We start from the raw sequence: 27,056 nt of genomic DNA on the forward strand, positions 1-27,056 counted from the left end.
GGGCCGACTCTAGGGCTGGTTATGCTTGTGGGTGGGGGTAGAATACAGGCAGGGGCGTAGCGCCAATTTATGCGCCTCCCAGCTGGATCATTTTGGCGCCCCCTTCCCCCCTAAATTTAACACTGCCTCCCCATTCTTACCCTGCCTCCTCCGCCGCATCTGTATTCGGCCGGGAGTCGGGAACGCATTTCTACTAATCTGCGTCCCAGCGCCTGGCTCCTTGAGTCAAATGTCTATTACAAAATGGCCGCCTCCTTACAGCAGACCGTTTGTAAGGATGCTAGAGGAGGCCGTCGCTGCCTCCTCTAGCATCTTAAAAACGGTCTGCTCTAAGGAGGCAGCCATTTTGTGATGGACATTTGACTCATAAGGAGCCAGTCGCCGGGACGCAGATTAGTAGATATGCGTTCCCGACTCCCGGCCGAATACAGATGTGGCGGGGAAGGCAGGGGCACAATTAGGAGAGGGGTGGAGGGCAGTGGCCGGTGCCGGCACCCACGCAGCCCCTGCTCCCCCAAGCATCAGCGGGGGCTGCCTTACGCTATCTACGCCACTGAATACAGGGTAGTGCATCCCTACACATGGATGGAACCTCTTTAATTAATTTTGGATGAAGCTAGCACACAGCGCACCACTACAGAACACAGGTGGAACCCCTTTCATTTTGGATGTGGCATCTCACCCCAGACGAGCACACAGAAAACCGCACCACTACAGCACATGGGTTGCACCCTTTGATTCATTTTGGATGGAGCGAGCACACAGGGCAGAGCACCCCTACAGCACATGTGAGAATCTTTTAATTTTTATGGAGCGAGTACACAGGACAGCGCACCCTACAGCACACAGGATAACCCCTATATTTATTTGGAGCACACAGTGCACTGCCCCTTTACAGCAAAGGACATCATGGGAAAATGGCCCCTTCTAACAGCACAGAGCAGCACCCCTGTTTTTTACGTGTGACAGACAGGGCAGCAGTACATCCCCAGCACGGGCAGCGTATGACACCACACAGGACACCATCAAGTGTACAATTGGGGCAGGCTGGAAACACAGGACACCAGCCTCCACTCAGATGACAGACATGTCCGTACTGCTCCCTTTCTAATGCTGGAATGAAAATGATGCTGACTAGCAAGGACTTACAGTATGTAGAGTACAGATCTCACGAGAATCTGACAGCGGGATGATGACTTTTTGCCTTGTTACGGGATCCGAGTCTGGCAGGAAACCCCAAGCCATACTTGGATCCCTGCTTGGCAGTTCAGAGGGTTTCAGATCTTGGAGATCTGAACCCGCTCATTCCTAGTAAAAACCTCCTGGAAATTATCCTGCCTTTAGTGACAGGAAGTTTCAGACACAGAAGCCTCCCTGCCAAATATCTCAATATGTTAAATACGAGCCACTCCCTCAGAAATTGCTGCCCAGAGGTTAAGAGCTAGTGTATCTAATTAGATAATATTTATAGCAGTTTTATTCCAGCAAAGAAATCACAGTCATCTGACATCAGCTCAGCATGGAGCCCCTGACTCTGGTTCTGGTATTTCTGGTCTCCTTTGTCCTCAGTCTTTACACCTGGAGCAACCTATACAAAAAACAGAACCTGCCCCCCGGACCAACCCCACTCCCTATTATCGGCAATCTCCTCCAGCTGAAGTCCGGGCAAATGGTGGAGTCTCTGAAAGAGGTTAGTAGGGGAGTCCACCATGGGGTAATTAATTCTGCTGCTTTCTACAAAACCATATTTACAGTTAGAAACAATACTATTACATTTGGGTTTAGTTACAACAAATGATAATTTATTGAAAATTACAGTTTAGATTTTTTTTCTGCATTGTGAATATTATACAGTATGACTACTGTATGCTGGGAATGCTTTATATGAGTAATTCAGACCCTGTATTGTATGTTGTGTAGAAGAATGCAGTGTGTATTGTATACAGTTAAGGCAATTGCACTAGAATGCTCTATATCACTAGACCACTGTGGTAAGAGGACAAACCCTCTATTGTACCATGAGTAGGACAGACACTGTATTGTATCATGTGGGGATGAGTAGGACAGACACTGTATTGTACAGTGTGGGAAATGTTGGTCATATGTTGTACATCAAGTGTTAAGCCCCATACACACTAGACGATACGCTCCAAACCATATTGGCGGGTCTCCCGGGCAAACGATATTGCGTATACACTGTACAATTGCTGAGGATATCGCTCAGTGACATCACCCGTCACCTTGTTGGACATGCAGTCGTTGTCGATCTAATCAACATTGAGCTGCATGTTCAGATGACAATATATATCGTTAACAATCTGAGGGAGCACGCATCGTTAACGACATTGAGCATAGACACCCTCTATTGTACGAGGAAGCCGTGTATTGTACATTGTTAGAGGAGGACAGGTACTTTGTTGTACAGTAGGTGTAAGAGGCTTTATATTGTACAGTGTGGGTTAGGGTGGGGCTGCAGGGCAGACCGCGTATTCAGGTAAGGACCAGCCCTGTATTGTACAGTTGAGGAAGCCGTGTATTGTACATTGTGAGAGGAGGCCAGGTCCTGTGTTGTACAGTAGGTAAAAGAGTCTCTATAGGTCCTTATACAGCCCTCTTGGCACGCCAGTTCCTGTCAGATGCTGTAAAGGTGCCCATACATTGTACAATTCCTGGGTGCGATGAGGTGCGCGCTCCCGTCACATATCTCATCGCACAGCTCAAAAAGTATGTGCTGCACATACTTTTTGAACTAGATTGCATCTCATTAATTTGCAAAACGAATGTGATGCGATGCGATCTAGTCCAAATTGTATACAATAATTGTACCGTGTATGGGAACCTTTTGTGTAGAGTCTCTGTTTTGTGTGAGAATGAGTCTCTAAATCTGCATACAAAGTGCTACGGTGCATCCTGGTCACAATACTGTATGTTGCATTTTAAAAGCATTTTCGGCAAAAAAAGGCACCCAGCGGTAGCTCCCACCAGAACTCTCTCGCTGTTTGAAATATTAAAGCAAGAAATATCTGGACACCTCTGAAAACCTTGGGGTGTGATAAAGAGGAGAGAGATAAAGTTGCATCCAATCCACTCCTGTCATTTTCCAAAAACTGTGTGTAATATGGCAGTTAAGATTGGTGGGTACTTTATCTCCCTCTATTTTAACACTCTCCAAAACTTAGTGCATTTCCCAAAAGCATGCTCTGCTTTATACAGTGTGCATGATTTCATACCCTGTATTTTATAATGTAGGAAGCATTATAATAATCATAATATTATATTCCATATTTATTCATATGTAAGTAGTTGTATTATAAACAAGTGTATGGCTCATTGTGTATCACATACCAACAATATAATTGCCTTCCATGTGTAGATGAGAGAGAGATATGGAGACGTGTACACACTGTACCTAGGACCACGGCGGGTGGTTGTTCTCTGTGGATATGATGCGGTTAAGGAAGCTCTGGTGGATCAAGGAGAGATTTTTGGCATGAGAGGTCTACTGCCAAGTGTAGATCTTTATTTTAAAGGTCATGGTAAGTAAATCTTATCTACCTCGAACAATATTGGAATCTACTATAGATCATACTTGCCTACTATTGAGAACTACTTTCAGGGAGATTTTTCCCGTTGGGGGGGCATGTCATGTTCCATCCAGAGTCCATATAAAGGGTCAGATGAGTAACATAAAAGGACAGGATCCCTTTATTTGTTGCTGGTTGTGCCAGATGAATGGGCTCTAGCCATGTGGAGTGTATATATACACATACACATATCTAGACAAGATAAATCAAGGGAAAACTCCCCCAAAAAAACCATTAAATAGCATCTCACAACCGTGGTTCTAATTTGAAACAGACATTCTATCTTTCATAGTGTGGTGAGCAGTGCTATTTTTCAGCAGGAACCAGCAGGAACTCAGTTCCTGAACCTCTAATTAAATATGACATCATCAGGAACTGGATTCCTGAACCTGTTCTGAGCTAAAATGTACTTTCCATAAGATAAGTTTTATTTTAAAGTCCCCGGTGAATGCCTTCATTTCTGAATACAATCTCTCTCTCTCTCCCTCTCTCTCCCTCTCTCTCTCCCTCTCTCTCTCCTTCTCTCTCTAGCTGGTGATGAGTGAACGATGAGTCTGCAAACTATACATTTTCGTTTTATAAAATGTCTGTTTAAGATGTTTACCCAACAATACATTAAAAGATTTTGCATATTAATTATCATCACCATTATTACAAGTATTATTAACTTGAATTATGGTTTCACTGTGACTGTTGCACTAGAGGGTGCGTGAGCTCATTCAAAATGTGGATTTACAATTTACAAAGTTTCCTTATATCCAACACGTTCATCGTTGTTAACTTCAGCAGGAGTAATAAGATACAATAATGGCACATCCATTATATTATTTTTGGACTAGATTGGTATTTCCAGTGATGGCACCATTGTGTGCAGTTCAGCAGCAAGGTGATGATATAGATTTTTTATGGGTTCCAGAAAGGTGACAGACAATGTCTAGTCAGATAGTCAATAGATAGGCACCAAAAGCTAGACATACATTAGTTAGACATTGACAAAAGTTAGACATATGTTATTTAGACATTGACAAAAGTTAGACATACATTACTTAGATATTGACAAAAGCTAGACATACATTAGTTAGACATTGACAAAAGTTAGACATATGTTATTTAGACATTGACAAAAGTTAGACATGCATTAGTTAGACAATAGTAATTATGGTTCAGGCCAGAGCTGACATCACACAGCTTCCCTTCAAACGCCTGGGAACACCTGCATTTTCCCTGACATTAGAGCCTTGAAAAAGTCATCTGAGTTGAAACAAATGTGTTGGCATACGGTCCACTGATATGTCATATGCAGAGATTAAAGTGAGGGGGAATGGGGTGGAACTGAGTTCCACCACCCTGCACAGAAGTTTTCACAGAAAAGCATTCTAGATTGCAGGGGGATGCCAGAAACCCTACCATTGGGCCTGTCTCTGCCTAATTGGGGGAGAGGAGGGTGGCTTAGAGTAATGAGTTCCCTCACCTCTGCATGACCACTTTAAGCCCTGGTTAGAGACATATTAAGATGAATTAACTTTAAAAAGTATCAAGAATATTAGTGGGCAAGGTATTGATTAGCTAGGGATTGAGAGGTCAGATGCGGAGTACAGCCATATACATTTTTTATGGGTTCCGGAAGGGTGACAGACAATGTCTAGTCAGATAGTCAATAGATAGGCACCAAAAGCTAGACATACATTAGTATTAGTATAAGAATATTAGTGGGCAAGGTATTGATTAGCTAGTGCTAGACATACATTAGTATTAGTATAAGATCTGGTAAAATTCCAGGACTTAATTTATTCCACACATAAATGTTATAACTTAATACATTTATGTATGGAAGAAATTAGGTGCTCGTTTTTTTTCCAAATTGTGTAACTCTGATATATAATAAATGTAGTGCTTTAGCTGAAGTTTTGGGGCTTATCTCTAATTATTGGAGCAATCTCTGTATGTACTCGCATCGACCAGGCTTTTTGGCTAGTGGAAATGGGAAATCCTCGGTTGACTGAGCCAGAACGCCAACCCGGGTAGTTACTTGGGTTTGACTCGGGATGCTCTAAGGTCCAGGTCAGTGAAAACGAGTGACCCACGTCGATGCGACCCAGGTCCCGTTCACAATACAGAAGCCGCCTCTGGGAGATGCTCTCATATTAATTGTTTTCTGGTGAAACCACTTAAACAGGCATGAATGGCTTTTAAAAGTGAATGAACCCATATTTATGTATAGTGCACTTTGAATCTACAGTATACTGTATGCACTAAAAGGGAACTATTTTTAAACTTTTCATGTTTTTTTCATTGAATTTCACCTATATAGGACATGATGTTATTCTATAAAAAATATTTTAATACTGATTGTAAAGAGGCCACTTGGATGGGACCCTTATTTATTGGACCGTAGCTTCATTCTGATCATTTAAGGTTTGGCCTATTAGACTGATTACTCTAGAACCTTATTTCATTCTTCCATGTACCTGGTTGAGTTTACTAAAGTACTTTAGCTAAACCCTTAAGAAGTCTCATTAGAGATAAAACGTATTGGGTGATGCGGCTCATTTATCTTAAATGTACATCGAAATACTTACATTGAACTTTTTATCTACTGAACAAAAAGAGACTTACTTTTTTTTTCAATAGAGTAATTTTATTATTTTAAAGAAAGGCATTTACATTTAAAAAAGAATAATAAAGAAAGACATCAATAATAGTTATCTTATGGATAATTCAATGTTATCATAACAATGAACAATATTACTGTAAAAAATATATATATATATACGTGGATGGGCTCTGGCACTCTCTATAGAACAAATACTTGTCCCGTTGCCTTCCGCAATAAGGAACCTAGGCAGGTCCCATACAATACAATGTCCGGCGGCACTCGGAATAATGGAACAAAACAACAGCCACAGGCAATGTGCTGCCAACGTTTCAATTAGATTTACTAATTTTCCTCAGGGCATACAGAATATAAAAATTACTCACCATTTATGTGTTCACCCATCACCAAATGGGTCCGTCAGCGCTGCGCGGCAGGCACCACGCCGTCTGCACGCACGTAACGTCATGACGTCATCCCCGTGCTCCCACACCAATACAACAAACTTTATTAAAACTGTAACAAAAATGAACAGGCATCAATATCAAAATTCTCATAATAGCGCAACCGTCACTGTATAACAACAGCAGTATGCATAATAAGCAATCATTTGCTATATCCAAGATCAAGATATGGATCTACTTAATGAAAAATAAAGGTGATTATTGCACATAGAGAAACACTTTAAATAACAACAAGGACCAAATGGAAAACACTATAAAAAACAGTGTAGCCCGAGTGATTCATTCAGACCTTGGGGACTGAGAGTGCCCAGTCTGAAAATCCACTCCGCCTCACGCTGTAGAAGCATCTTAGATCTATTGCCCCCCCTAACTGTTGGGGGGACATGATCAATAATTTTGTGCTTGAAAGCCGTGGGTGAGTGCCCCATTACTGCATAATGTCTAGCAACGGGTTGCTCACTAGACCCTTTGAGTACCGCAGTGCGTATGGCCATTCTATGCTGGGCCATGCGCACTTTGAATTGACAATCTGTCTTTCCAATATAATACTTGCCGCAAGGGCAGACCAGTACATATATAACATGAGTGGTGGAACAGGTGACCCTGAATTTTATGGGAAATATGATGTTTTTAGCAGGATGTTTAATGCTGTCCCCTGTCCACATGTAACTGCAAGTGACACAACCCGTGCATTTTACACAGCCCACTTTGGGAGCACCAAGGAACATAGTGTTGGGGGATTTTTCAAAATTAGTGATGTCGCTATGTACCAAAAGGTCACGCAAATTGTTGCCCCTCGAATAACTGGTAACCAATTTTTTACCTTTAAGGCTGGGCAAATCCTTATCTGTGGTAATTATAGGCCAATAGGTTTTAACAGCTGCACTAGCTCTAGCACTAGCTGTATTAAACCTATTAGGCCAAAAAATCCTATTTTCAGAGGTTTTGCGTGATTTTTTCTTCAAAGCTTTTGACCTAGGGACTGCTAAGACCCTTTTCTTGGTGGATAACAGTTGTTCATAGTCATAACCTCTCTCCAAAAACTTATGGATCATCTGATCCAATTGGACCTGAAGATCCTCCTCATTGTTACAGATCCTCCGGACCCGCAACATCTGTGAATATGGCAGTCCCTTGGTTACTGAAGAAGGATGGAAACTGGAGGGAGACAGTAACATGTTCCTATCCGTAGATTTTACAAAAAGGGACGTATTCAAATGGCCATCAACAAGACTGATGCGCACATCCAAGAAGTCTATATGAATGTGTACATGTCAGTTTAATTGGACTATCACTGCCATTTTGATGATCAATGACCTCATTGAGGGCAGCTACAGAGCCTCTCCACAATAAAATCATGTCATCAATATAGCGGGCGTAATAAATGACGTTTTTGGTGACTTCGGGGTTAGAAAAGAAAATATTGCGTTCTACCATCATCATGAACGCATTAGCGTACGATGGGGCCACCGAGGACCCCATCGCACAGCCGGTGAGCTGAAGAAAAAATTGGCCATTAAAATAAAAGTAATTTTTGGTAAGAACCATCTCTAAAAGATCACAGAAAAATCCCACATCAGGACCCTGGTACTTGGGGCTGGTGGAGATCAAAGACCGAGTGGCCGCAATGCCCTGAGGGTGTGGTATGCTAGTGTAGAGTGAAGACACATCTATACTGCATAACACACATCCCTCAGGCATCTGGCCCAAATTGTTTAATGCCAACAATAATGCAGTGGTATCTTGCAGGTAATATAAAGAATCTTGTATAACAGGCTGCAGGTAAATATCTAAATAGGCAGACACTGGTTGAAAGATGGATCCCCTGGCAGAGATGATAGGCCTGCCAGGGGGATTAACCAGGCTTTTATGCACTTTTGGGAGAGTGTATAACAGCGGTCTCCTGGGAAATTCACAGGAAAGAATTCTTTTGGTGCGATTAGTAATCAACCCAGTGTCGACTGCAGAGGATAAATACCTGTCGACCTCAGATTTAAACACATTGGTAGGATCAGATTTCAGCAATAAATATGTGGAGCCATCAGACAATTGTCGCTCAATTTCTAAGCAGTATGCACCCACATCTTGAACAACAATAGAGCCGCCTTTATCAGCGGCTCTAATAACGATATCACGTCGACTACTCAAGGCTCTCAATGCATCATATTCATTTTTATTGAGGTTTGAGTGACGTGCCAAGGCTGATTCCTCCAAAGGGTTAATGGAGGCTTCTACTAAACGTACAAAAGATTTTATAGAAGCATTCAGGGACTGCGGGTCATAAGTAGACTTAGGGGCTAGTTTGCGAAGTTCCGATGGTAATGGATCATCCATAGGAATGTTACTCAAAGTCCCATAATGTTCCTGCAGTTTTAATTGACGATGTAGTTTATAGGTTTCCACCTTCCAGATAAATGGGTCAAAGCGGGTAGTTGGCACGAAACTTAAACCTTTTTGTAGAACAGCTTCTTCATGGGTGGTGAGTGGGGTTGACGAAAGGTTAAATATCACCTCTTGTTGCTTGGCGGTTTGCGTCCCCTTGATACGCTGCCACTGGCCTCCTCGGCGACAGGGTCCTCGTCTCCGGCCCGCTGGGCACGGGTGCGCACCGCTAAAGGGATAAATCGTTTCCTGGCATTTCCCCTGGAACGACCTCTCCCCTGTGGCTCAAAATCGCTGGCTGAGTTAGCCGAATCATTAGAGGAACCTGTCTGTATCCCACGGCCTCCTCTGCGGCGATTAGGGAAACGCTGTTGTTGGCGAGAATAGCCCGTAAGCCATCCATACACATTTTGATTATCATAATCTAGACAGACTTTCAAATATTTCTCTTTCTTGTATTTAATGATCTCACGTCTGTAGTTCTCTACTTGTGTTTGGATTTTCTCCAGCCATTTCTCAGAGGGGTCATTCTGCAGGGTGGCTTTATGGGTCACATCAAAAGCAGCCACTTTCTCCTTAGTAAGGTTAAGTTCACGTGTGGACTCTTCCACTACCAATATTAATAAGTCAAAAGAGCACTTATTTAAAATCGCACACCATTTCTTGCAGAACGACACATTGTGTCGACCAATTGTTGGTATATTGGTGACACGGAAGCCACGGGGTATCCTCTTGTCAGTGTAATATTCAGACAATGTTGCGGCATGGTAATAGAAGTCCAACTCGCGTTTTTTTAATTTCAAGAGCTCATGATACAAATCGGTGGCAGTGACGTTATCAGGGGTATTCAAAACACGCTCTTTATATATAATCTTCTCAGCTTCCAGGTCTGAGTAAGAGTGCAACTCATCCTTGTCCAAAATCACCTTTTCAAACACGCCTTCCATCAGAGTTACAGGTAACAAACAGAGGAATTACCTCACTAAAATGTGCCAATGTACAGCACCAACAGGAGCCACTTGATGAGGAGGTAAAACACCGTACAATCCAGGGTGCCTGAGCCAGAAATGCAATCACTGATAGCCCAGTGATGCAATGGATACGTGGATGGGCTCTGGCACTCTCTATAGAACAAATACTTGTCCCGTTGCCTTCCGCAATAAGGAACCTAGGCAGGTCCCATACAATACAATGTCCGGCGGCACTCGGAATAATGGAACAAAACAACAGCCACAGGCAATGTGCTGCCAACGTTTCAATTAGATTTACTAATTTTCCTCAGGGCATACAGAATATAAAAATTACTCACCATTTATGTGTTCACCCATCACCAAATGGGTCCGTCAGCGCTGCGCGGCAGGCACCACGCCGTCTGCACGCACGTAACGTCATGACGTCATCCCCGTGCTCCCACACCAATACAACAAACTTTATTAAAACTGTAACAAAAATGAACAGGCATCAATATCAAAATTCTCATAATAGCGCAACCGTCACTGTATAACAACAGCAGTATGCATAATAAGCAATCATTTGCTATATCCAAGATATGGATCTACTTAATGAAAAATAAAGGTGATTATTGCACATAGAGAAACACTTTAAATAACAACAAGGACCAAATGGAAAACACTATAAAAAACAGTGTAGCCCGAGTGATTCATTCAGACCTTGGGGACTGAGAGTGCCCAGTCTGAAAATCCACTCCGCCTCACGCTGTAGAAGCATCTTAGATCTATTGCCCCCCCTAACTTATTATGCATACTGCTGTTGTTATACAGTGACGGTTGCGCTATTATGAGAATTTTGATATTGATGCCTGTTCATTTTTGTTACAGTTTTAATAAAGTTTGTTGTATTGGTGTGGGAGCACGGGGATGACGTCATGACGTTACGTGCGTGCAGACGGCGTGGTGCCTGCCGCGCAGCGCTGACGGACCCATTTGGTGATGGGTGAACACATAAATGGTGAGTAATTTTTATATTCTGTATGCCCTGAGGAAAATTAGTAAATCTAATTGAAACGTTGGCAGCACATTGCCTGTGGCTGTTGTTTTGTTCCATTATTCCGAGTGCCGCCGGACATTGTATTGTATGGGACCTGCCTAGGTTCCTTATTGCGGAAGGCAACGGGACAAGTATTTGTTCTATAGAGAGTGCCAGAGCCCATCCACGTATCCATTGCATCACTGGGCTATCAGTGATTGCATTTCTGGCTCAGGCACCCTGGATTGTACGGTGTTTTACCTCCTCATCAAGTGGCTCCTGTTGGTGCTGTACATTGGCACATTTTAGTGAGGTAATTCCTCTGTTTGTTACCTGTAACTCTGATGGAAGGCGTGTTTGAAAAGGTGATTTTGGACAAGGATGAGTTGCACTCTTACTCAGACCTGGAAGCTGAGAAGATTATATATAAAGAGCGTGTTTTGAATACCCCTGATAACGTCACTGCCACCGATTTGTATCATGAGCTCTTGAAATTAAAAAAACGCGAGTTGGACTTCTATTACCATGCCGCAACATTGTCTGAATATTACACGGACAAGAGGATACCCCGTGGCTTCCGTGTCACCAATATACCAACAATTGGTCGACACAATGTGTCGTTCTGCAAGAAATGGTGTGCGATTTTAAATAAGTGCTCTTTTGACTTATTAATATTGGTAGTGGAAGAGTCCACACGTGAACTTAACCTTACTAAGGAGAAAGTGGCTGCTTTTGATGTGACCCATAAAGCCACCCTGCAGAATGACCCCTCTGAGAAATGGCTGGAGAAAATCCAAACACAAGTAGAGAACTACAGACGTGAGATCATTAAATACAAGAAAGAGAAATATTTGAAAGTCTGTCTAGATTATGATAATCAAAATGTGTATGGATGGCTTACGGGCTATTCTCGCCAACAACAGCGTTTCCCTAATCGCCGCAGAGGAGGCCGTGGGATACAGACAGGTTCCTCTAATGATTCGGCTAACTCAGCCAGCGATTTTGAGCCACAGGGGAGAGGTCGTTCCAGGGGAAATGCCAGGAAACGATTTATCCCTTTAGCGGTGCGCACCCGTGCCCAGCGGGCCGGAGACGAGGACCCTGTCGCCGAGGAGGCCAGTGGCAGCGTATCAAGGGGACGCAAACCGCCAAGCAACAAGAGGTGATATTTAACCTTTCGTCAACCCCACTCACCACCCATGAAGAAGCTGTTCTACAAAAAGGTTTAAGTTTCGTGCCAACTACCCGCTTTGACCCATTTATCTGGAAGGTGGAAACCTATAAACTACATCGTCAATTAAAACTGCAGGAACATTATGGGACTTTGAGTAACATTCCTATGGATGATCCATTACCATCGGAACTTCGCAAACTAGCCCCTAAGTCTACTTATGACCCGCAGTCCCTGAATGCTTCTATAAAATCTTTTGTACGTTTAGTAGAAGCCTCCATTAACCCTTTGGAGGAATCAGCCTTGGCACGTCACTCAAACCTCAATAAAAATGAATATGATGCATTGAGAGCCTTGAGTAGTCGACGTGATATCGTTATTAGAGCCGCTGATAAAGGCGGCTCTATTGTTGTTCAAGATGTGGGTGCATACCGCTTAGAAATTGAGAGACAATTGTCTGATGGCTCCACATATTTATTGCTGAAATCTGATCCTACCAATGTGTTTAAATCTGAGGTCGACAGGTATTTATCCTCTGCAGTCGACACTGGGTTGATTACTAATCGCACCAAAAGAATTCTTTCCTGTGAATTTCCCAGGAGACCGCTGTTATACACTCTCCCAAAAGTGCATAAAAGCCTGGTTAATCCCCCTGGCAGGCCTATCATCTCTGCCAGGGGATCCATCTTTCAACCAGTGTCGGCCTATTTAGATATTTACCTGCAGCCTGTTATACAAGATTCTTTATATTACCTGCAAGATACCACTGCATTATTGTTGGCATTAAACAATTTGGGCCAGATGCCTGAGGGATGTGTGTTATGCAGTATAGATGTGTCTTCACTCTACACTAGCATACCACACCCTCAGGGCATTGCGGCCACTCGGTCTTTGATCTCCACCAGCCCCAAGTACCAGGGTCCTGATGTGGGATTTTTCTGTGATCTTTTAGAGATGGTTCTTACCAAAAATTACTTTTATTTTAATGGCCAATTTTTTCTTCAGCTCACCGGCTGTGCGATGGGGTCCTCGGTGGCCCCATCGTACGCTAATGCGTTCATGATGATGGTAGAACGCGATATTTTCTTTTCTAACCCCGAAGTCACCAAAAACGTCATTTATTACGCCCGCTATATTGATGACATGATTTTATTGTGGAGAGGCTCTGTAGCTGCCCTCAATGAGGTCATTGATCATCAAAATGGCAGTGATAGTCCAATTAAACTGACATGTACACATTCATATAGTCAGATTGACTTCTTGGATGTGCGCATCAGTCTTGTTGATGGCCATTTGAATACGTCCCTTTTTGTAAAATCTACGGATAGGAACATGTTACTGTCTCCCTCCAGTTTCCATCCTTCTTCAGTAACCAAGAGACTGCCATATTCACAGATGTTGCGGGTCCGGAGGATCTGTAACAATGAGGAGGATCTTCAGGTCCAATTGGATCAGATGATCCATAAGTTTTTGGAGAGAGGTTATGACTATGAACAACTGTTATCCACCAAGAAAAGGGTCTTAGCAGTCCCTAGGTCAAAAGCTTTGAAGAAAAAATCACGCAAAACCTCTGAAAATAGGATTTTTTGGCCTAATAGGTTTAATACAGCTAGTGCTAGAGCTAGTGCAGCTGTTAAAACCTATTGGCCTATAATTACCACAGATAAGGATTTGCCCAGCCTTAAAGGTAAAAAATTGGTTACCAGTTATTCGAGGGGCAACAATTTGCGTGACCTTTTGGTACATAGCGACATCACTAATTTTGAAAAATCCCCCAACACTATGTTCCTTGGTGCTCCCAAAGTGGGCTGTGTAAAATGCACGGGTTGTGTCACTTGCAGTTACATGTGGACAGGGGACAGCATTAAACATCCTGCTAAAAACATCATATTTCCCATAAAATTCAGGGTCACCTGTTCCACCACTCATGTTATATATGTACTGGTCTGCCCTTGCGGCAAGTATTATATTGGAAAGACAGATTGTCAATTCAAAGTGCGCATGGCCCAGCATAGAATGGCCATACGCACTGCGGTACTCAAAGGGTCTAGTGAGCAACCTGTTGCTAGACATTATGCAGTAATGGGGCACTCACCCACGGCTTTCAAGCACAAAATTATTGATCATGTCCCCCCAACAGTTAGGGGGGGCAATAGATCTAAGATGCTTCTACAGCGTGAGGCGGAGTGGATTTTCAGACTGGGAACTCTCAGTCCCCAAGGTCTGAATGAATCACTCGGGCTACACTGTTTTTTATAGTGTTTTCCATTTGGTCCTTGTTGTTATTTAAAGTGTTTCTCTATGTGCAATAATCACCTTTATTTTTCATTAAGTAGATCCATATCTTGGATATAGCAAATGATTGCTTATTATGCATACTGCTGTTGTTATACAGTGACGGTTGCGCTATTATGAGAATTTTGATATTGATGCCTGTTCATTTTTGTTACAGTTTTAATAAAGTTTGTTGTATTGGTGTGGGAGCACGGGGATGACGTCATGACGTTACGTGCGTGCAGACGGCGTGGTGCCTGCCGCGCAGCGCTGACGGACCCATTTGGTGATGGGTGAACACATAAATGGTGAGTAATTTTTATATTCTGTATGCCCTGAGGAAAATTAGTAAATCTAATTGAAACGTTGGCAGCACATTGCCTGTGGCTGTTGTTTTGTTCCATTATTCCGAGTGCCGCCGGACATTGTATTATATATATATATATATATATATATATATATATATATATATATATATATAAATACACCCAACACAAAAAAATAAAATATATATAAATAAATAATTTATTAAATACTTAAATAAATATAATATATACTGTCCCATCCAACCCTGTTCCTTAAAATGAGAAATATCATCAAGAAAGAATATTTTCCTAGTGAAGTCATATAGTTTTGTAATGAACGACTAATTGGCATCAGTGGCTGCAAATTTAAATAGACAGTTGGACATTAGAGTCATTCAGAATGTATCGGCATAAATTGAGTTAATCCATCGATGCCATACTTTATCATATTTAGACAATTTGCCCCTTATCATATATATGTATTTTTCATGCTGTAAAGTAGAATTGACCAACATCTTCCATTCTTTAAATAATGGACCTGACTGTGCCATCCAAGCGCGAGCTATACAAACCTTTGCTAGGGCAGTCAGGTTAATGACATCCATAGTATCATCCCTATAAAGTAATTCAGCATCCCCTGCACCTAACAAACATACCCTGGGGGTAAGATAGTCCGACGGGATTCCTGTGACTATCAAAGCAGTCTTAATTTGTTTCCAAAATTTCTGAACTACAGGGCATACCCATATAAGGTGCCAAAAGCCACAATCCGCCCCTCTACATTTCGGACATTCAGCTGAATCTCTACCACCAAATTTGACCAAGCGCTTTGGAGTCAAATATGTTTTATATAATATAAATAATTGAATCTGTTGAGTCCTAATCAAAGAAGTGGCAAGGGATGGAAATTCCCTAGCAGCATCCCATTCCATATCATTAAGGATACCCAGATCTATCTCCCATCTTTGACGTTGAACCTGCATGGTATCTGTATGATATTCAGATATTATAAAGGAATAGGCCACAGAAATACTCCTTTTCTCTCTCAAATTTAAAAGAAACTTTTTCAAAGGCGATGTAGCAATATTAGGGGGAGAATCTTCAAATTGAGCTTGTAGGGCATTTCTCAGTTGTAGATAATGACAAAAAAGTGTATTGATCAATTAAATTCCGCCTGCAGTTGTTGGAATGTTTTCAAAATACCAGAATGATATAATTGACCTAATGTCTCAATTCCCCAAGGAGTCCAGACCTTGACACCAGAAATTTTCCTTAATCTTGGTAACTGACGGGAGTGCCAGAGAGGAGTGTCAGGGTCATAATCACAATATTTAAACAAGACTTGAATGTCTCGCCAAATTTTAAGGGCCTGTGTAAGAATAGGGGATCCTCGAATAGAGGTTTCACTACTCAAGAGTAATTAAAGCGGGGTTCTACCCGAAGCAGTATGCTGTATAAATGCCAAAGATAAAGGATCAGGTGATTCATCCTGTAACCATTGTCGAATATGTGTCATTTGCAAAGCGAAGTAATAAAATTTAAAGTGTGGAAAAGCTAGCCCCCCCTCTACTTTTGTTCTAGTTAGATTATCAAGCCTAATTCTTGGAGTTTGTTTGCCCAAATTAAAGAGGAGATCAAGCCATTCAGTTTACGGAAAAAACTAGTAGGAATATACATTGGAGAATGCTGGACCACATATAAAATTTTTGGTTGTACAACCATTTTAATTAGATTCACTCTGCCTGTTACTGTTAAAGGCAGTTTACCCCAAGTTTTCATTTTGTCTTGAAGATATGAAAGAATTGGTAGAAGATTCAATGAAAGATAATCTTTGTAATTATTAGTTATATTAATTCCTAAATATTTAAACCGATCAGTCCAGCATAACGGTAATAAAATTTTTGGCTCAGCTGGAGGACTACCTCTCAAAGACATAATGAAGGATTTATTCCAATTAATTTCTAGTCCCGAAAATCTACCATAACTTTCCATAACCTTCAAAACCATGGGCATAGCGGATTCATAATCCTGTAAGAAGAGTAAGAGATCATCTGCATAGAATGCAATTGTATCCATCCTTTTACCAATCCGCAACCCCACAATATCTGGATGGGCTCTAAGGATACAAGCTAGAGGCTCAATTGCCAGAGCAAAAAGGGATGGGGAAAGTGGACACCCTTGTCTAGTTCCTCTTGAAAGAGAGAATGATGAGGTACAAAACCATTAACTGACAACCTTGCCGTAGGGGAAAAATATAATAGTTGTATCCATCTTAGATAATAAGGTCCAAAACCCATCGATCTCATGACCTCCCACAGATACATCCACTCAACAGAATCGAAAGCCTTTCTAGCATCAAGTGAAACAATAACTGAATGTGTTTCACTTTCATGCAAAGCCTGAAGATGCATATATAATTTCCTTAGATTTATACTAGTCGATCTACCTGGCATAAAACCAGATTGATCTTGATGTACAATAGAAGAAATTACTGCATTCAATCGTATAGCCAGCACCTTGGCCATAATTTTTGCATCAGTTGGGATAAGGGATATTGGCCTATAAGAATCTGGGAATACAGGATCCTTTCCAGGTTTGGGAATTACAATGATAATCACCTCTGACATTGAGGCAGGAAAAATATCATTAGCAAAAATACCATTGAATAATTTTAACAATCGTGGCTCATGTATTTCCAAATTACTCTTATATAATTCAATGGGGATGCCATCTGATCCAGGAGCCTTACCCCCAGGAAAAGATCCAATGGCCGCCTCAACTTCATCCACAGTAAATACAGCATCTAAACTTTCTCTAGCCTCATTTGATAGGACAGCAAGGTCTATCCCATTTAAATATAACTTCAGTTCCTCCTTCGTATAGTTAATACGTGACTTATAAATATCTTTATAGAAAGATAAAAATATATTCACTATATCTGGTGTATTAGTGGCCACTGAACCTGATTTATCCATCAAGCAGGCTATTAAAAAAGAGACTTTTACTAATAAAAAAACCTTCTTCATCGACTTCAGTTGTGAATATTAAAGACAATATTAAAGACATCAATAGAGGTGTAGGAAAGACTAATAAAGAGTTCATATAAGGTGCCACCCCACAATTGTATGTATATATATATATATATATATATATATATATATATATATATATATATATATATATATATACCCTGTTAAAAAAATAAAGGGAACACTAACATAACACATACTAGATCTGAATGAATGAAATATTCTTATTAATTACTTTGTTCTTTACATAGTTGAATGTGCTGACAACAAAATCACACAAAAATTATCAATGGAATTCATTAACCCATGGAGTTCTGGATTTGGAGTCACACTCAAAATTAAAGTGAAAAAAAAAAAAAAAACACACTACAGACTGATCCAACTTTGATGTAATGTCCTTAAAACAAGCTAAAATTAGGCTCAGTAGTGTGTGGCCTCCATGTGCCTGTATGATCTCCCTACAATGCCTGGACATGCTCCTGATGACATGGTCTCCTGAGGGATCTCCTCCCAGACCTGGACTAAAGCATCCGCCGACTCCTGGACAGTCTGTGGTGTAAAGTGGCTTGGTGTGTCACATTCTCAGTGCGAACCCGTGGCCAGTGGCAAATTAGCCAATTTTGGTGTTCTCTGGCAAATGCTAAACGTTCTGCACAGTGTTGGGCTGTTAGTACAACCCCCAACTGTGGATGTCGGGCCCTCATACCACCCTCATGGAGTCTGTTTTTGACAATTTCAGTAGACACATGCACATTTGTGGCCTGCTGGAGGTCATTTTGCAGGGCTCTGGCAGTGCTCCTTCAGTTCCTCCTTGCACAAAGGCGGAGGTAGTGGTCCTGCTGCTGGGTTGTTGCCCTCCTACGGCCTCCTCCACTGGCCAGCCTCCTGGTAGTGCCTCCATGCTCTGGACACTACGCTGACAGACACAGCAAACCTTCTTACCACAGCTCGCATTGATGTGCCATCCTGGATGAGCTGCACTACCTGAGTCACTTGTGTGGGTTGTAGACTCCGTCTCATGCTACCACTAGAGTGAAAGCACCACCAGCTTTCAAAAGTGACCAAAACATCAGCCAGAAAGCATAGGAGCTGGGAAGTGGTCTGTGGTCACCACCTGCAGAAAATCTCCTTTATTGGGTGTGTGTTGCTAACTGCCTATAATTTTCACCTGTTATGTATTCCATTTGCACAACAGCATGCGAAATTGATTGTCAATCAGTATTGATTCCTAAGTGGACAGTTTGATTTCAAAGAAGTGTGATTGACTTGGAGTTACATTGTGTTGTTTAAGTGTTCCCTATTTTTTTAGCATTGTATATATGTATATAGGCTGTAGGTTTGGGGCTGAGGACGGGGCTGATACTCCGAAACGTTCCCCTATGCACCTCTAATGCACCTTTTGCTTTATACAAGTCTCCTTGAGTGCCGTTTATTCCCACTGGTGTGGGAGTGCTTGGATTACTACTGCGATATGTTTCTGGCACCTGGAGCAAATTGTACTTTTTTACCTCGAGTGCCGGCAGCATTGGATGTATATATATATATATATATATATATATATATATATATATATATATATATATATATATATATATATAGGGGGAGATGATCCGGCACTCAGTACAAACAGAGGACAATTGCTCCAGGTGACCCTGCTCAGGGAAACACACGGATGGATGCTCACAGAGGAGCGATGGCCGGCACTCTTCAATAAAAATCAATCAGCAACACAGCAGTGTTTTGTCAACGTTTCTGAGGTTTTATTATACCTCTTTCGTCAGGACATCAATCATAATATCAATACACAACATATAAATAGCTTACCCAATGGCCCACATGATGTTCCAGCACGCTGCACCCGACGGGGAGTCGGGATGATGTCACAGGGGCGCGCCACGCACCGGAGCCACGACAGACAGCCCAGGGGGCGTGTGCAGGGAACCACAACAAAAAATCACCATGGGAACTGTCAGGAGACAACGGACATACACAATTACATTTGGCAATAAAAATGAATACAACACAATCGGACGATCTGAGAATAGCAGGGTGGCTACACAAATCTGAATAAGCACTACTGAAACATAACTAGTAATATCGCAGAGGGGGCATATTAAATGAGAAAACACAGTGTAGAGAGCAGTATAAACAACAAGTTAATCACTTATAAAAAACAATAAAGACTTTGCTTTTCATTAAGCCCTAACGGGGCTACTGTCTGCAATCTGTCTATCCAACGTGCTTCTCTTTGCAGCAATAATTTGCTGCAATCTCCTCCTCTGGCAGAAGGGGGAATCCAATCTATCATTTTACATTTTAAAGATGCCAAGGAGTGATTCATTAGGATGCAATGCCTGGCAACAGGCTGTTCATTGCTTTTCCCCTCCATGGCTTTTCTAATGTTAGACCGGTGTAAAGCCATCCGCTCTTTAAAAGTGCGGATGGTTTTCCCCACATACAATTTACCACATGGGCATTTGATGTAATACACCATGTGTGTACTAGAGCAAGTGAGTGGGAATCGGATACAATATTTTTTACCGGATCTGGGATGTGAAAATCTGTCACCAGGTTCCAGGGCATTGCACGTAGTGCAGCCTAAACATCTGTAATTTCCGGGTTTCCTGGTTAAAAAATGTGGAGTCTGACTGCTCTTGAAAGATGAAATATCATTATGGACTACCCACTGTTTTATATTTTTACCTCTCCTGTACCCTGGCATAATAGTTTTATTGTTGAGTATAGTAAGAGAGGAATCATTACTGACTACTGGCCATATAGATTTGGCCTTTTGTACAATGTCAGGGGATGTGGTAGAGTAATCCATAGGGAAAATCATCCTATCAAAGAGATTTTCTCTTGTCCGAGGATGTAGAGTATTACTTCTGGGGATGTTTAAAACCTTTAATTTGGCTTCCTGCAGGTTAGCCCAACTGTATCCTCTTTTTAGAAATGTACTCATCAGAGCATCCATTTCAACCAAGGCATCACATTCATTAGTACAAATCCGCCATATCCTAAGGAGTTGGGAGAAAGGCAAGCCTCTTTTTAAGGCCGGCGGATGATGGCTTTGAGCCTGCAACAATGTGTTTCTCTCAACTTCCTTATGATATAAAGAGGTAACAATCTCATTCTGAACAATGGTGATGGACACATCTAAGAAGTGGACATTCACATTACTCATGTCAAATGTGAATTTAGTGTCGACATCTTTCTCATTAATATTTGACAGGAATAAACGTAATGCTTCCTCAGGTCCAGACCAAAACAGGCAGATATCATCTATATCACGACAGTATAAAGAAATACTGTTCGCTATCACAGGATTAGAGAAAAATATATCCTGCTCAATACTGTACATGTAGGCATTTGCGTAGCTCGGAGCTACGCAAGAACCCATTGCACACCCGCGTTTTTGGATGTAAATGGCACCATCAAACAAAAAATAGTTACGGGAGAGGGTCAGTTGTAAAAGTTGTAAAAATAAATCAATGTCTGGGCCTTTGTAGTGAGGACTAGAGGAAAGCAGTTTACGAGTAGCGTGTATACCCCTATTGTGTGGTATGGTGGTATATAGGCTCACGACATCTATCGTGGCCATCCAGTGTACACCAATTAAAAGGGACAAATCCTGCAATTTGAGTAACAAAGAAGTAGTGCCTTTAAGGTAAGTTGACAAATGCTGTATGACAGGCTGTAAATAAAAGTCCAAAAATTCAGAGATGACATAATAAAGAGAGTCATTGGCAGCGATTATGGGTCCACCAGGTATACTGCATGTGTGAAAAGAAAAAAGAGGTGTGTGAAACTGCGCTCTATATATACACATGCAACAGGTGTAGAATATATGAAAATAAATTTAATAAATGCAATAAAAAATACACAATAAAATTGGAAAAGGGTAAATAATGAGCTCAATTGCAATATTAAAATGGTTAGTACCAAGAAGAATTTTGTAAGCAAGGATTGTCACCCAGAGTCCCGTAAAGTGGTGTCCAGTGTCCATTCCTATATTGCTTTATTTTTTGATGTATCCCAAATTGAAGAAACCAAATGTTGTTGCAGGTAATGAGTAGATGTAGATCTCCTTATCCAGGAACCGCCTGTATGTAAGGGGTACTACCTGGTGCACCCCCTGGATTACAAACTTTGGTTCCATCATTGTGCCCGGACCAGCCTCCGCAACCATCCCAGCGACTACAAACCATCGGGACTCCATCTTCTCCCCTGCACCAGGTAGTACCCCTTACATACAGGCGGTTGTATGGCATGTACATGTAAATCTTGAAAACGATTCTTAAAGGAATCGAAACGTCAATCTGTAACATGTAACTCTGCCTATTCTACATAAACTGGAAAAAGAAGTGTACCAGCGCTGGCTGAAGATATTTTTATAAAAACTAAAAATAATGATGTAGTAGAACGGTATCCTTTACAGTATTTATTATCAATAAAAAATGCTAAAATAGCTGTACCAATAATAGGTAGTATATGTGTAAAAACAGGGGGTTACAATAAAATCATGATAATGGACATTCAATCAGCATCATAATAAATTGTGGGCATAGATATATATTACCACACAGACGTCACAGATGGTAGTCCCATATAGCAGCAGATATCCAGGTAGCCAATGGCAGTCCCAAAACACAGAGTCCAGTTGGTGAATTAGGTTCCTCTGGTGGGAAAGATGGTAAACCTGGAGGAAGATTGAAGTATCCAGTCGCTGCCTCGGATAATGAGTCCGGATGGGGAGGTGCAAGTGCACAGTGCGTGGTCAGCTGTGGTAGAAATTGAGCCCAATGGTGATGCAATGAGAAGGAATGTCCAACAGTGGGTGGCTCAACGCGTTTCCCTGGGTCAAACACCCAGCTTCACCCTAGCCATATATACCTGCTCCTGAAGAAGCTGGGTGTTTGACCCAGGGAAACGCGTTGAGCCACCCACTGTTGGACATTCCTTCTCATTGCATCACCATTGGGCTCAATTTCTACCACAGCTGACCACGCACTGTGCACTTGCACCTCCCCATCCGGACTCATTATCCGAGGCAGCGACTGGATACTTCAATCTTCCTCCAGGTTTACCATCTTTCCCACCAGAGGAACCTAATTCACCAACTGGACTCTGTGTTTTGGGACTGCCATTGGCTACCTGGATATCTGCTGCTATATGGGACTACCATCTGTGACGTCTGTGTGGTAATATATATCTATGCCCACAATTTATTATGATGCTGATTGAATGTCCATTATCATGATTTTATTGTAACCCCCTGTTTTTACACATATACTACCTATTATTGGTACAGCTATTTTAGCATTTTTTATTGATAATAAATACTGTAAAGGATACCGTTCTACTATATCATTATTTTTAGTTTTTATAAAAATATCTTCAGCCAGCGCTGGTACACTTCTTTTTCCTTTTTACCCATTTCGAGACCTGACAAGTCTCAGTACCAGCTGCAGTTAGTAGCGCACTGATCACCAGACCTTCCCTCTTTCTATTCTACATAAACTACCTTGTGATTTAAAGACCCCTGGAGTGACACGACAATTTCTGTCTAATATATATATATATATATATATATATATATATATATATATATATATATATATATATATATATATATATATATATATATATATATATATATATATATATATATATACACACATATATTTATATATACAGATGGAGCCCGACTCATTCAGCCGGGGGAAAAAATGTCTTGTTTTACTTACCCAGTAAGTACCCCTCCCTCATGTACCTGGGTAATGTTACTGAACTAATTGAGCATCTACCACTATCTGTATATGTGTGATAGAATCTCCAGCCTCCACCAGCCCCCGCCATCCGCCAGAAGGGGGGCGCAGAAGACGCGCACACACCCCGTTCCAACAGAGCTCTTCACCGCCTCCCCGCTGCCTACCCACACCCCCTAACCCTGCCCGTCTCCACTGTGCATCCCAGTCAGATGGACTGCCTCTCCACCAGCGATCACCAGCAGGGGAAATCTGTGGATACCCAGCACTTCATGAGAGGTGCTCCATCTGTTTATGGTGCCCACTGAGGAGGATACACACACACAGAGAGCCAGGAATGGTTGTCTCCTTCTCTATGTAAATTTCTAGAGGGAGTCGGATAGTCTGTCATTCTAAGGTGACTGATCCACTTTTAAATGAGTTTTTTTCCAAATCTACCACAAGAGTTTTTGTGGTCCAATATAAAGTTTGACCTTTAAAGATGGTACATATCAGGTACCTTTATACCAAGGAGAATGAATCAGTACACGATACTATAGGTGTAAGACCGCCGTTTTATACAGATAACGACCGGTGTATGGTATATCCTATATTATTTATGAGCCTCCATCCATTTATATCTGTGAGATTTTAATAATAAAGAAGAATATAAGAGATTCTTGGAATTAACAGCACCCCATGTAGGATGGGTACATGTTTCATCTATGAGAATTAACTATGTCTACAACAAACTCTTGTAAAATATCTTATATATTTCTTTATTGTTTTGTATTTTAATAAATGTTTTACTATATATATATATAGATGCGGGATAACCGGCACTCCTAGATGCTGTGCTGGATCTGAATTGCCCCGGTGCCTTCCTGACACGGAAGGTGCGTGTATACAGGGGAACAGAGAGGCGGCACTCTACTATGTGTGTGTAATTTCAGAGGAAGCATCCTAGCCACAGGGATTCGTTTAGTCCCTTCGGTTGCACAGTGTCCAGGCGAAAAATCCATTTAGCTTCTAGCTGAAGCAGGGTCTTCCCCCTCTTGCCTCCTCTAGGAGATGGTAATACCTGGTCGATGACTTTGTGTCGCATGGTGGCTACTCCGTGATGCAACTGGGCGAAGTGGTGTGCCACAGGTTGTTCACTTGTGCCGCTGGCTATGGCTGCCCTGATGGCTGTCCGATGTTGGGCCATTCGCTCGCGAAACTGTCGCTCCGTCTTGCCCACGTAGCACAAGCCACATGGGCAGAAGAGCGCGTATACTACGAACCTGGATGTACAGGTGAGGGCTTTGTTGATGTAGAATTTCTTCCCTGAGTGGGGGTGTAGAATGAAGTTCCCCGTCAGCATGTATCCACATGTTGTGCAACCGAGGCATTTGTGACAGCCTTTCTTGCGTGATAAGAAATGCGCAATAGGGGCAGAGCCTAGGTGGGTGACGTCGGTCTTAACTAGCCAGTCCTTGAGGTTGCGGCTTCTCTTGAAGCTTGGCATCAGGCGTTGATCCTTTAATGCTTTTAAATCTGGATCTGTGGTTATGATTGGCCAATATCTCTTCCCTTTCTTGACCAATGCTTTACTTTGTACATTGTATTGTTGTACCCAGGGAGTGACATTCTTGAGGGTTTGTTTAGGTTTTTCTAAGAGTAATTCTTCCCTAGGCCTGCCAGTGGCTTTTGATCTGGCTGCATTGATTTCTGCCTTCAGGTAGCCCCTTTCTATAAATTTGGACGCCATGAGATCAAGTTGTTCTTCTCTCTCAACTGGGTCACTGGTGCATCGGCATACCCTTACAATACCGATGCACCAGTGACCCAGTGTGGATACATGCTGACGGGGAACTTCATTCTACACCCCCACTCAGGGAAGAAATTCTACATCAACAAAGCCCTCACCTGTACATCCAGGTTCGTAGTATACGCGCTCTTCTGCCCATGTGGCTTGTGCTACGTGGGCAAGATGGAGCGACAGTTTCGCGAGCGAATGGCCCAACATCGGACAGCCATCAGGGCAGCCATAGCCAGCGGCACAAGTGAACACCCTGTGGCACGCCACTTCGCCCAGTTGCATCACGGAGTAGCCACCATGCGACACAAAGTCATCGACCAGGTATTACCATCTCCTAGAGGAGGCAACAGGGGGAAGACCCTGCTTCAGCTAGAAGCTAAATGGATTTTTCGCCTGGACACTGTGCAACCGAAGGGACTAAACGAATCCCTGTGGCTAGGATGCTTCCTCTGAAATTACACACACATAGTAGTCCGTGCATCCACGACAGCACTGTCATACTTACCAGAGAGGCAGGTGGCCACCTTACTGCCCACCACACCATTACTCACCAGGTAGAGCCACCTTATTGCCCACCACCCCATTACTCAATAGGCGGAGGCAGCAGTCATGGGTAACACCGGGGGCAGTTCCTGCCGGCAGGCAGATGGCACAGTAATACAATAGGATTTCCCTATTTACATAGTCAGTTGTGCAGCAGCACACATATACCTGTTCTGCACACATATACCTGTTCTGCACACTGCCAAACATGCCATAAACAGGGGGGTCCTTGGTCCGTCAACTGGACAGGCTTAGTCCATTATCATTTTAGCCATTACACCAATCCTCCTGGCATACAAAGCACAGGTACTTTATACTGTACATCCACCCACGGGATGGGTAACGGTCACGTCTGCATTTTACACATATGAGATATGTTAGCCGACTTAGTCCAGGACCTGCTGGATCGCATGCAGCAGACATCACACAACCTGAGTGGTTAGTATCCACACGCAAGCACAGCATGCAGGCACATAGAGTCACATGTATATGTCACAGCATGGACCCTACTCACTTCTATGTGAGTCACATCCACTAAGGCACAACATGCTTACACGCAGGTGGACTGAGGCACGATCAACACATTTATTTGTTAATTTTGTTTTGTAATACCAGCCTGATAGCGCAGTAGATTAGTGCACACAACACTCATCATGACACATCTCACACTGCGTCCCCCCCATTTTGGGGCAGACGCCATGGATTTGCACAGTTCCAGTTTGGAACTGTTCACACACACCCCAGCAATGTAATGCACTGTAATGTTGATTGTTCCGTTGTGTAGTATTGTCTTGTTTACGTTTGGTCTCTGTCACCTAGGTAACAGAGACGCCGCGTCCAACCCCCGGCGCCCGGAGCAGCTGAGCCGTAGAGCTTCCGCTGACGTCACTCGCCTAGTGAGAGAAGGCTGGGGACTATACGGAAGCACGCTGCGGCGTGCAGCACGGAGCGACGGGGAGGAGGAGACGGCGGGAGCTTGGTACAGGTATTTAGGCATTGTTTGTACATTGTTTGCTCACATGTTGTTTGACTTTGCTTGAGAAAGGGGCGCAGCCCCGAAACGTTGCTGAAATGTCACATTAAACCACCTTTGGAGGTTTTTTCTATTTACTATCGTCTCCGAGTGCCGCCTCTCTGTTCCCCTGTGTGTATATATATATATATATATATATTTATA

The 27,056-nt window shown here is 42.4% G+C and overlaps 1 protein-coding gene across 2 annotated transcripts in view; it reads left to right on the forward strand.

Moving 5' to 3' along the window:
* The first annotated feature begins 496 nt into the window (after nt 1–496).
* Nucleotides 497–27,056, forward strand: part of LOC146035957 (cytochrome P450 2A5-like) — a 64,845-nt gene continuing 38,285 nt past the window's right edge. For both annotated transcript variants that reach the window (XM_083159684.1, XM_083159683.1), the window contains exons 1-2: nt 497–1,690; nt 3,374–3,536. In XM_083159684.1, the coding sequence (XP_083015810.1) occupies nt 1,520–1,690; nt 3,374–3,536 (334 nt within the window). In that variant the 5' untranslated portion in view covers nt 497–1,519. The remainder of the gene's footprint in view (nt 1,691–3,373; nt 3,537–27,056) is intronic.

This window comes from Crinia signifera, chromosome 9 (assembly GCF_055691185.1).
Source record: "Crinia signifera chromosome 9, ASM5569118v1, whole genome shotgun sequence".
NCBI classification, from domain to species: Eukaryota; Metazoa; Chordata; class Amphibia; order Anura; family Myobatrachidae; genus Crinia; species Crinia signifera.